Source organism: Megascapheus bottae, chromosome 4, assembly GCF_031878675.1.
Source record: "Megascapheus bottae isolate mThoBot1 chromosome 4, mThoBot2.hap1, whole genome shotgun sequence".
In the NCBI taxonomy this organism is placed as follows: Eukaryota; Metazoa; Chordata; class Mammalia; order Rodentia; family Geomyidae; genus Megascapheus; species Megascapheus bottae.
Window position 1 is genome coordinate 36,811,224 of NC_143512.1, and position 13,742 is coordinate 36,824,965.

The 13,742-nt window shown below is 33.3% G+C and overlaps 1 protein-coding gene across 1 annotated transcript in view; it reads right to left on the minus strand.

The window, feature by feature from the left end:
- The window catches only part of Xrcc4 (X-ray repair cross complementing 4), a 166,430-nt gene that overhangs the window by 50,717 nt on the left and 101,971 nt on the right, over positions 1–13,742 (minus strand). Inside the window, exon 7 of the mRNA XM_090331674.1 lies at positions 11,756–11,912. Within this exon, the coding sequence (XP_090187800.1) occupies positions 11,756–11,912 (157 nt within the window). The remainder of the gene's footprint in view (positions 1–11,755; positions 11,913–13,742) is intronic.

Here is a 13,742-nt window from a genome sequence, read left to right on the forward strand (position 1 = left end):
ATAAGGTAACCCTTCTAATAATTACAATAAAAATATGTGTGGCTCAAAGTAATAGAGTCCTGGCCTTGAGCAAAAGAGCTCAGTGACAACACCCAGGCCTGAGTTCAAGCCCCAATATCTGCAAAAATAAAGCAAAACACAACACAAAACAACAACAAAAGTCCTCATTTTGGAAAATTTGGATCTAATTTACAAATCAATAATGGATACAGCTATTACAATGACTTGAAAGACCATACTTCTTTCAAAATTCTTGTTGAACCTTAATCCCCACTATGGGAACATAAACAAGCATGACTTGGGGAAAGTGATTAAGTCATGAGCATTCTATACTTATTTGTGGATTACTGTCTCACAGAAGGGCTAAAGGGAACCCAGTTATTTTTCCCTTTTCACCAACTACGTTAGGACCCAGCCCTGTCCTTTTCCACTATGTGAAGATTCAGCACGAAGGTCCCTATAAGAAAATGAATGTCAGCATCTTAAATTTGGTCTTCAATGAATACAGAACTGTGACAATGAACTTTGTATTTGCAAACTGATTTGTTGAATGTTAATTTCTTCGTACAATTACTTCACGATAATAAAGAAAAGGTTAGCCCAGTCTGTCAGAGGTTTTATCTTAATATCACAAATGGATGAAGACAGATATCATTTAAATGTGAGATAAAGGAATAGAAAATACTCCCTTGATCTACCCCTTCCTCACAAATTTTATGACTAAAATTGATTCAATTAATGTTTTTGGACTGTCTGCATTGTGGTCAATCTCTGCATGTTTAGTGAGAATAAAGAAGACAACTTCAATTTGGTTAATATATATATATATATAAAATTTTTTAGTTCAATGAATAAATCAGACAGTAAACAAGTCAATGGAAAGTGAAGTCATTAGGTGGGGCGAAGTTACGTCAAGTTACTGTTTTTTGTCTTAACCTTTCAGACAGACTCCATTTGCAGAAATGGAACAGAATAATTTTATGAAAGAGCATTTGTTGAATAGTCCTGTGAATAATAAAATTTGTTTGGACTACCTGCTTGAGAATTGAGTTAAAAATGCTGTTTTGTCTATGTTAAATAAGATTCTTTTCCTTCTTTTTGAAATTAACAGAGAATCTTCAGTTAACTTAAGGTTTCTGCATAACATTGGTAAAATTCATCGAGTAATTTCACTTACATTTGTACTAAGAGTAAACAAAATGCCCAAATTATATTATCCAAAAATAAATTGTATGTTTATAAATCTGTTAACAATAATGCTACTCAATGATCTTTCTCGAACACTTTACCCTGAGTCAATATTCACTTCAGAGCAATTGTACCAGGCTTTTCACACATCTTGTTTAGTCTTTGTTTTTAGAAGGGCAGAGGGTTATGGTGGTCTAAGAATATGCCATATTTAAAAATGTTCTGTATCGTGATATTCAGAATTGGTTAGATTATATGCAGTAACAAACACTACACATTTCAGTGACTTTAAATAAAGATTTAATTTCTTATTCATGCTGTTTATCATGGATGTCCCAGAGGCTCCACTCTCTGCTGTCCTCATTCCTTAACTTATGATGACAGGCCAGCCACCAACATTGCCAGACAGTAAGGCAGAAGGAAAGCTGGGAGCTACACATGTCAGTTTTAATCAAAACTTGCTGGCAATAACTAGTCTAATAGCCTCATTCAAATAAAGCTATGAAGTGTCATTTTATCTTGTACCCAGAGGCAAAGAGCTGGAAACATCTGGTGAATACAACTAATGACTATCACAGTTATCCAAATAATTGCTCTATTTCTTTTAAGGTATATTTATTTCCCCTACTTGATCAGAGTATGAAATCAGAATCTGTGACTTAAAAGGCTCTGAATAAATTGTTTTGACTCACTGACTATACATGTACATAAAGAGCTCAAATTAAAGTGTCATTTAAATAAATTAATTATGTCTAAGATTCTCCTCTCTTCCTCTTTCTCTCCTTCCTTCCTTCCTTAAAATTCTCTATAGCTGCAGTGATAAACATCCACCACTACATCCAGCTTTATAGGTTAAGGTTGGGTCCTTAAATTTTGGCAAAACTGGCCTTAAGCGATGATAATCTTAATCTCTACCCACAAGTAGCGAGGATTACAGGCATGGACCACTGTAAATTGCTACAATAAATACTCTTTACATGGAACTCTGAAGGTTTATAATAAACTCAAGAGAAATCTAAGTTTTTCAGAAAAGTCACACTGAAATGCATCTAACAACTTGGGGTTTGTAGTAAGGGTTGTTCCCAGGGTAAATTATAAAAATAGAAATTTTCATCTTTAAACTCTCTTGCAAGCTGCTTCAAAACATACTATCTTCAGATTTTGCTAAAAGAGAACATAACACATATTCATGCACAAGATAAATCTTTGTAAGGATTTAATAATAGTGGTTTAAAAGGCCATAAAGCTGCTATTAATATTGAATATGTTTTTAAAATATTTTATACTTCTTTTATATGTTAAATTCACTCAGACAAACTTTAAAATGTAATTCCTGATTTTATTAGCAAGTATATAATAATGCTTATGATTAATTTTTATATATTTTGAGTTGCAAACACAATAAATCATCTTTGAAGTGCTCTGACCATAATCAGTATACCCTGGAACACATTCAAGGAGCCATTAATAAACACATGCAGCAAGGAAAGTGAGAACTGAGGCCTGATCAGTTAGGTAAACAATGAGGGAAGCTAATAAAAACCTATCTCCTTTTAAACCACCACATGTTTACTTTTGCAACGAGCATAAACATTATGATAAAATTAAACCTGAATAAAAAATGAGGTCTGTTCATAATGACCAAACTAAATACACAGCAGCTGAGTGCTCATTTTATGTTCCAAATTTGACACTAATGATGTTTAAAGCTTGTATTCTTCAAATACATTGAACATACACATGGGAAATTTCAGAAAGTTTGCGTTTAAAAAAATGCAGTAAGTTATGTGATTCCTAAGAATCAAGCTTTAAACACAAAACAGGTTCTTTTTGAAAAGCAGTATAGACAACGACCACATATGAAATTGGTACATGAAATTTCATGTAGCAATACATATGTACACATGTATACAAATGTATACCTACACATGTGTCTTTATGTGTCTTTGTGTGTTTACACACATGTTTTAAGTTAAATCAATTGTTTTGAACCAGGCCTCTAAATATGTTGTTTTCATCCAACATTTTTTTTTATTTGTAATATTATAATATCATATTGATGCATCTATTGGCTACTAAATAGAAGGGAAAATAGTTGCTGAATTAACACATAAAAAGCTAGTGGTAGAGTGCTTGCCTAACAGGCACAAAGGTACAGGTTCGATTCCTTGGAACCACATACATAGAAAAGCCAGAAGTGGTGCTGTGGCTCAAGTTGTAGAGTGCTAACCTTGAGGAAAGCCCAAAGACAGTGCTCAGGCCCTGAGTTCAAGCCCCACACTGGAAAATAAAAGAAAAAAAAAGGTACAGGCAAATTTCATTTCCATAAGCAGTTTTTAAATAACTATTTTGGATTAGATTTCCATAAATACAGTTTCCTTCATAGGAAAAGAATTCCAAGATTCAGCCAAAAGCAGGAGGAAAACCATGTTTTTAAATATAATAGTACAGATTATTCCCAAAACATCTGGCTTCCTACAGGAAGGAAAGGCAAGCAGGAAGGTATCATTAACCCAGCCCCTACACTCAGAGTTTGCAGCTCTATTTCAAGAGAAATCTAAGTTTTTCAGAAATGTCATATTGAAATGCATGTGACAACTTGGGGTTTATAGTAAGGTTTGTTACCTGAGTTACTGCATTGATGTCAGGAAGAGTCAAGCCTCACCCAAACTCATTTTTATTTAGCTACTAACAATCTATATTTATATCTATAGCCCTAGTTCACATAGTTGTGGAGAGAATTAAATGAATTAATGAAAAAAATTCAAATGCTTAACCATATCTAGAACATAAAAATCTTGAAACAATATAAACATTGTTTAAAAGTATGGACTTTGGAGCTGGGTACTGATGGCTCACGCCTGTAATCCTAGACACTCCAGAGGATGAGAGCCACAGGCTCTTGAAACACAAAAATCCAAGAATTTTCATCTCCAAAATAAATAGCAAAAGCAGTGCTGGAGCTGTGGCTTAAGTACTAGAGCTTAAAAGTGAGCCCATAAGAGGTTCTTAGATCAAACCCAGTTCCACCATAAATCTTATACAGTACAAGAGAAAGGACTCAATATTTGTGTACCCAATGCTATGGACATGGTATTGGAAATGTAAACACAACTACATAGACATAAAAATCTATGACTCTATAGAGATAACATTTTATTACATAGATTAATATGTATCTATGACATACAAACCCTCATCCTAATTTTAATTATGTTCTAAAATCTAAGTGCCAGTAATTGTAGATAGAGATTCCCTTCTTCAAAACTTGTTTGTTAAATGTGTCATTTGAAATATGATGTAAAAATCAATGTTAATAAATTCTTTAATAAAAAAAGAAAAAAGTATAAGCTTTGAAATTCTAAATTCAAAATAACTTACTTTGAGCAAATTACCTAGGTTCTCTAGATTTGAGCTCCTGATCTATAACACATATTCAAAAATGATAAATATTATCAATATTATATAAGAACTGAATCTATATTTTACATGACCACAAAATATAATTTATAAAACTTGAGTGGACCATAGCTGAGGAAAGCAAAAATTAATATTTATGATATAAGATCTTTGATAAAGCAATATGAAAAGGATCTCCACTGAAAATCAGTGAATGGTATGAATAAGTAACAAATAAATGATAAAATGTAAATAACCAATAAATGTCTGGGAAGTTGTGCTCTCAGGTACATGCCTACAATTACGGCAACCTGGGAGGTACAGGATTATTGTGCATTTGAGGATAATCTGGGCAACATAGTGAGAACCTGTATCAAAAAGAAACTAGTAAATAATGGCCTGAATTTTAAAGATTAAGTATAAAAGTCTATACAATTTCCAAGGTATCCTAGTTTTACCATCTACTCTTCACCTGAAATTCTATAGCTGCAAAACTCTCCAGTGAGACCACTTAAAAGGGTGACTCAGAACACACAGCTAAAACTCTGTTATGTCTCAATGAGCAACATCTGTGAACTTTTAATAATAATACTTTTAGGATTTTTGAAAAGTATATTTGAACTCTGTCTTCAGAAGTTATTCATCATACACCAGATTAAATCACTTGTATGGACTGCTGTATAAAATGTCAACCACTATAATTTTTGCCTGCCAGTTTGCAGAAACCATACATTTTTATTTTGTCTTTTGGCCCCAAATACTTTAATCATTTTATTTTGCAGCTAGGATGTTGCTAAATGGCTAAATGGGATTTCCCAATTATGTTCTGATCACTGGAATTCTGTTAGGAAATGGCTCCACTATCCTCAGCTAGCAGACAATTCTCTAGGTCATGAGATTATGGGCAGGGAATCTAGGGAGGCCTCACATTTTTTAAAATAAGTAATTCACGACTGCCTATCATTCTATAAATATGGCTGAAATTTTTATGTCAAAATCATTGACATTCAAGATTTTTGAGAATGCATATCCCAAACTATTACCCTATAGAATGTGTACTCTCTGTTTATCCCATAAGCTGTTACTAAAGTCTGTTTTTTTTGGGGGGATTTTTTTTGTATTTATTTTTGTGGTTAGAGGCAGCATGCTTGAGAAGGTTATTCTTTTTTTATTGTAATTAATAAAAGGGTTACATGATATTTGCCAGATAGAAGGTGCATTAATTCACATACATTGATACCCTTTCACATGTCTTGGTACCCATTATCCTCCCCCCCCAACACCCACCCCCCATCTTGGTTTTTCCCCCTTCCCTATCAAATTTCAAATAACCAAATACAAATAAATTCAATATATCACATAACAAAGTGAGATACTGTAACAATATGAGATACCCAACGGACAGCAAAGGAGATGAGAGATAACATAGTACATTAAGGACAACAATCATTCATTATGTGGCTTTTGTTTCAATATCCTGGAGGTCCTTTCAATTAGCTTCATACTATATGGCCTTATGTATCAAGGTTTTGCTCTATTGCAGATCTCTGCTAGTAGAGCACAAGGTTTCTACTGATTATGACAAATGAGGGAAACCATTGAGCCTAAGTTCCTTTGAGTCTGGCTTACTTCACTTAATAGGATTTTTTCTAAGTCTTTCCATTTCCTAACAAATGGGTCGATGTCGTTCTTTCTGACAGCAGCATAGAATTCCATTGTGTACAAATAGCACAACTGTTCTAAACATAGAACTCCCCTATGACCCAGCAATTCCACTATTTGGCATTTACCCAACCATCGAGAAGGTTATTCTTAAATGTATCTGACAACTTAATTGAAATAAATTATTTACTCCATAGTTTCTGAGATTTTCATATGCAAATCTTGAAGTTTTGAGGGTGTGTGTATAAAGCATTGAGAGCTGTGGAAGGCATATATACTTCATTGAAAGTGGATTGCTCTAAAGAGAACTAATCCTCTATATGGTCTACAGAAGAGAGCCTGGGAATGCCTTTATAACATACATTTTGAACACATTCTTACCTGGCTTCAGCAAATATGTTGGCATTTTTCCTTATATCTATATCCATATCTCAGATCTGGAAGACCATTGTTTATATTTACCTTCTAACTAGAGATAGATTTTATATCCCAACTGAAAACTGAATGAAGATGGTGTAATTCCATGGTTAATTTTCCTTCTTGGTTTGATTGCAGTTTAGTTTTGCCTCTCTACTTGGTCTCTTTCCCTACGATTTGAAGATGTAACTCTGAGACAAAGAAATTTATTTTATTAATCTTTGTGAATAGTTAACCAAGTTTTTTCTTAGATGGTAATTCTATACAACTTAAAAATTAGTTTGTTTTTGAGAAAAACTACCTATAGAACGAAAAACAAAACACTTAGAAGAATTGAATTTCCAGGTTGAGAAAAATAGGTGGCCAAATTAAAAACATTAAATTATTTAACCTGAGCATTTTGTTGGTCAGTTTTATTGCATAGCTATGAAATTCAATAAAAGTGAAAAACAGACTCAATTTCATGGAATAAGTAAATAATGAAGAAATCAATTTCTTAAAATAAGACTGGTCAGAAGTGACTTCCAGCCATATTAATAAAATGTGATTTAAAATATATATCTGATGTGAAAAAAACATATAAAATTTTGGAAGAAATAATAAAATGAATTAACTATTTAAATGAATAATTACTATCTGGCCCTTCTATAATAAAGCATTAAAAATTTAAATTTAGTATCAAGTAAAGTCCAAATATGACACTATTTTTATTTAGATATATTTTGAGGCACTTAGTTATCAATTTATTTTGTTTTTGGCAAGACTAGACTGCACCTTCAGGGACTAATGCTTGTTAGGAAGGTGCTTTATGACCAGCCATGCCCCAGACTTTTGCTTTCTTATTTTTCAAATAGGGTCTTGAGTTTTGATGCAAGGACAGCCTCAGAGCATGATCTTCTTACCTATGCCTCCCGAATAGCTGGGATTTACAGGTGTGTATCACTACAGTAAGCCTGACATTCCATCTTTATAGAAAGTAAGTTTCACAATGTTCTTTCTTTATTCACAATTTCATCTGATATTATTGAAGGTTTATGACTATGAAACTAATTCCTGCATGTTTGTCAGCTGGCTCATTGTGTTTAGCATACAGAATTAATAAGACCAGAGGGAATGGCTATAAATCACAGCTGCAAGGGGTACAAGATAGTAAACATCGAGGATGCACAACATATGGTTATATTCATAATAACTCTCAGTGTTGATGCTAACTGACAGCACAGGATGAGTGTTCCTGAAGTAAAAGCATATTGTGTGGATTAGTTACACTAATTTTTAAATGAATATTTATCGCTTTATACCAGATTCAAGGATTTCAGAGTCTTACTAAAAGTAGGAAATCATCCACAAGCCAAAAACACTGCTGAAACAACAAAAACCCCAGCATTTACCTTTACCAGAAAAAGGCAAAATGGCAGTCCAATTCAGCACCTTACGACAGCTAACATGCCAACTGAAGTGATTACCACTGTGTGCATTCTACGTACATTCCAATATGGTTTTAATTTTCTATTGTCCTGTGTTTCAAAAGAATGAAAGTTTTATTTTAGAGTCTAAATTGTTCACATTGAAAAAGCTATAGATTTCAAAAGAAAAAAACAAATCTAAGTGAAATAACTAGAGAGCTTTTAATTCATTAAATTTAAAGGACAATACTAGCCAAAACCTTTGACCCAGAAATTTCACTACTTGGCATTTACTCGTCCAGAAACAAGAACATACTAAAGCCACTAGCACAACAATGTTCATTGTAGCACTATTTACCATAGCAAAAATATGGAACCAACCCAGATGCCCCTCAGTTGATCAACAAGATGTGGTATTTGTACACAATGGAATTCAATGCTGCTGTCAGAAAGAATGACATCACCCATTTGTAAGGAAATGGAAAGACAGAAAAAATCCTATTAAGTGAAGTAAGCCAGACTCAAAGGAACATAGGCTCAATGGTTTCCCTCATTTATCATAATCAGTAGAAACCTTGTGCTCTCCAAGCAGAGATTTACAATACAGCAAAACCTAGATTTATAAGGCCATATAGTATGACTCTAAATGAAAGGACCTCCAGGATATAGAAACAAAAGCCATATAACGAGTGATTGTTGTCCTTAAGGTACTATGTTATCTCTCATCTCTTTTGCTGTCCCTTGGTTATCTCATATTGTTACAGTATTTCATGTTGTTTTCTGATATATTGTATATATGTTTATTTGATTATTTGAAATAGGATAGGGAAAGGGGGAAAACAAGATGAGGGGTGGTAGTAGGGGGAGGGAAATGGGGACCAAGACATGAGAAAGGGTATCAATGTATCTGGTAAATATAATGTAACCCTTCTATTAATTACAATAAAAATATATGAAAAAAGAAAGGTAAAATGTATTTACAATAAAAAATATAATAAAAAGAAAAGGCAACACATTTAAAACTATTTTAAAAAAGAGTAATAGCCAAAATATTAAGATTCCTATTCAATATTCAGTTTGGTAATTCCTAACAAGAGTTCCAAAGCAGTACCGAGAGATAGGAAAACAGAAGAAAAGTCCTTTGCATGCAAGAAGCAGCAGTGCACTCTTACATAAGAATGCCTGACAAGGCCCACAGGAAGAAGAGCTCAGCTTCTGAGCTCACACCCTGGCTGCCCTGCTTTCACAACACAGACTCACTCACAGCAGCTTCTTCTGCTTGAACATGGTGGTCTTTACTCTCTCTTCTATTTTACTCATCTTTATCCTTCATATTTCAGATCCAATGACAATTTTTTCAACAACACCATCTTTGCCATGTTCTTAACAAATATCAATTTCTTCAAATATTTATATTCATAAATTAATGTAATCAAAAGATAGCTATGTCTTCTATACAATCTTCTCATCTCCTAGACTAATAAGCTATGAGAGTTTAGCAATGTGATAGGAAATCCAGAATTTTTTTCTTTTCAATAAACAACAGCACTTACTATGCATGGTTCTTAGTCAATGGACAATTATGGAAGTAATACAGTGAATGAAATCATTACTGAGGTTATAAAGGAGATGAAGAGGAAGCAATGCCAGGAGGAATTGTGTATGGGGTTTTAAATGGGATTCAAATGAACCAGCTGATCAAGTTAGGATCCCAGACGAATTCAGGAGTTACACTGGTCCACATACCTTAGTGATGTAAACCAGAAAAATCACAGCTTCCTGTACAATTTACTTTTCATCATAAGGAAGGATAAACATGGATATTACACTCATTCTTCATTAATCCTTTCCAGTTAAACATGAGGAAGGATATAAAAATATGAATGTTTTAGAGTAACTGTCTTATTCATAAAAGCATGAAAGTATTCACAATTTCTCAAAACTCAACAATGATCACTAAGAGCTATTTCTATATGGTTAATAAGTTTTATAAAGATGCAATTATTTCCTTAGCAAAACATCATGGAGTTAAACAGTTACATAAAATGCAATAACTGGTTAATGCTAAATTAACATTTAAGTTGGTAACATAATAACAAGCATAATACAACAACAATGAACTGATTTTTATGTCACTGTTAGCAGATGATTCAAAAAAGTTGATGTAGTCTTTCCCAACTATTAAAATATGAAAGGCCAACAAGATATAAACACTGGCATAATCAAAAGTAGAAAGGAATATGATATTGTGTGGATGTTTCCAGAAACAGTGCCTTTTTAAAAAATTATACTTGTTAGGCTCTAGTGGCTCATGCCTACAATCCTAGCTATTTAGGAGGCGGAAACAGGAGAATTGTAGCTAAAAGCCAGTCCAGATAAGAAAGTCCATGAGAATCATAACTTTGATAAACTACTCAGAAAAATCCAGAAGTGTTGCACTGTGGCTCAAGTGTTAGAGCTATAGACTTGAGTGCAGAGAGGTTCAGGGATTTTGCCCAGGCCTTGATTTCAAGCCCCAGGACTGGCAGAAACAATATAAAACAAACAACAACTCTACAAAAATGTGTAGTCATGCTGGGCACTGGTGACTCACACCTTAGCTACTTTGGAGGCTGAGATCTGAGATCTGAGGCTGGCTTGAAGCCAGCCTGAGCAGGAAAGCCACTAAGACTCATATCCCCAGTTAACTACCAAAAAAAGCAGCAAATACAAGAAATAGAGCTGTGGCTCAAGATCTAGACGTGGACAAAGAAGCTTGGGGGTAGTGCTCAGGCGTTGAGTTAAAATCTTAGGTCCAGCACATGTACACATACACACACACAATTCCCCCCCTTCCAGAGTACTTGTGATTCAGAGCTAACATTTTATCCTTGAGTCATGCATATCAAACACTTCTTTTAAGGAATATGATTAGATAATGTAAAATTGATGTGAATGTGTAGTTCTTGTCAAACCACACATTATTTGAGAATAAATAATATATTTGAGTGAAATATCCTTGTAATAGCCAAATACAATTCTTATTATAGAATATTAATACCTTTGCAAATCTTGTTGAGAGCAGTTGGATTTTCATTTTGTTTCTTCATTTAATCAGCTGGGATGTGGTGTTATAATGAAAGGATGAAGAAAATCTAGCCTCACACCATTTTGGTACTGAAGAAGAGAGAACCTTAGGGATTTCCACAAATGGGTGCTGAGAATCCCCAGAGTTCATCCTTTCACATTCTGAAAATCACTGGCTTGTCATGATAAATTGGAACATGACCACCATTCAATAACTATTTGCTAAATGAACCAAAATCTCAGAGAAAAATCCCCAGAATGTATACACACATAACCAAATGCATAAATCATTTTTACATCCATTGGAACTAGTAAAGTTATTTATACATGTTAACTGATTTGATGTAATCACTTATTTTATTTGATGTATTACTTATTTTAACTTTTCAGTTCATTACACCTAAATGAGAATGCAGATCTAGACTTACAGAAGTGAAAAATGAAGATTTACTTACAGAAAAAGTGAAAAACAGTAAAATATAAAGTACCAAAATTTAATAAGAATAATATTTCAGCTGACAAAAAATACCAGGCATAACCCCTCCATTCATTACCCTGACAATAAAATTAAATTTATAAAAATATCTAACTATTTGACAAATAATAAAATGCCTTACTTTTCCTTCTCTGGCAGTTGACGATCTTCTGGCATTTGAGGAACGATTTTAGGTTCTGTTCCAAAATTTTTTTGCATTCGTTGCCTCCTCTTTCTACTTGGTGCAATATCAGTGACATCAGGACTCGAAATAATGGAGTCATCTTTACTTAATGTGGCTAAAAGAAAAAAGGTAAATACAATCATGTAGCTTGTAACTAAACCGTCAACTTACTGTTTGGGAATTTAACACAAATTGTTACAAGTAAATTATAGTAAAATTAATTTCTCCAATATGCATGCAGATTTAAATTGAATCAGTCTCATGCACTATAACACACTGTGAACATAAGACTACATTATATATACTATACACATAGAATAATTTAATCTTTGCCTATCCCAGACAAGAACCTTCTGTAACACATTGTTCACACACTTAATATTTGGATAGAAGTTTTAGTGGCATCCACAAAAGGTGATGGGGAGAAAAAAATGCTACAATGCTCTAGAAATTATGTAAATCAAATTAATATTAACCTGTAATTACCTACAAGTATCTTAGTGAAGCAGGTACAGTCATATATATTTTTATTTGTACTGGTGTTTGAACTTAGTCTCACTCCTGGTAGCTAAGTGCTCTAAACCACATCAGATTTGCCCTCTAGTCCTTTTGTTTTTTTGTGGGTTTTTCTTTTTTTCTCTTTTTAATGTTTCTTATTTTTTTAAATTACCACTAAGTAGTTATACAAAGAAGCTGCCATTTAACAAAGAAGTTTATGAATACAATCCATCTTGATCAATATGCTGTTTTGATTCAAATTCTTGCTCCCTTTTTGTGAGGGGTCCAGATTCCTCCTCCACCTCTAATGTAACTGGAATCATAGGCATATGCCCCACAATTAGCTTAATTTCACAGACTTTTATACAAAATTTGAAGGAAAACAAAAAGAAAAATAGGGAAATAGTAATAACATTTCCCATTTGGCTATTATTAAACTGTATTTCAGTGTTTGGTTCATATGAGACAAAAGTGACAACAGAACATGTTGAATTGATGCTCCTATATTCCCAATTAAAAATCTAGTTCCAAAAAGCTGATGGGTCTTAAGAGCATTCCCTCTTTCATGCAATGCATAGTATATTCTGTTATAATATACATTTATGTAGGAAAAAGAGGACCTTTGAATTGAGGATTGGTAGCTCACACCTATAATCCTAGCTACTGAGGAAGCTGTATTTGCCAAAAGTGGAGCCATTTACATAGATGGTGACTGGTAACCTGAAAGGTCAGGTAGCTTGAAACTTCTTCAAGTCTATACGGCAGGTTCAAAGCTTTTGCAAATGCTTAGTAAATATTTAGATAATTCAATGTAAAATGTAATTTGAAAATTATTATTTTGAAGTAAAATATGGAGAAATTACACACAATGTGTTTATACACACATGCTTACATATATGAATATATATAAAATCTCACACTTCAAACTTCTTATTTACCACAGTGAATCTGATATTGTGTATGAACACATATTCTTAGCAGTTCACCTCAATATTATGATTCATTTCTCTTGACAATTACAGTGAAGTCTTTTCTAAAGTTGGCCTTGGAAAAAAGGGAAGCTACATAAGCTTAGTGACCCTTCAACTAGGATGTATCTTTTCTTGGTTCCTACTTACACCACAAGAATCAGGGCTTCCTTCAGTTTCTTTAAGCACAAATAATAACTAATTCTATTGTAACAGATTCTTTATTGCTTTTAAAGGGAATTTTTATATCTAGATAGCATTTAATAAATATCAAAGCATTTGATCATACCATGTGACATTTCCACACATGTATATAATGTCATATCATGTGACATTTCCATGTATGTATATAATGTATTATAATCAATTCTCAGTTCTATCATTCAGCTTACCCCCCTTTTCCTAATATCACCTTATCCTAACATTTCACCATTTTAATTGTTCTATTTTTACGCTTGCTTGACAATCTGTTTTGACAA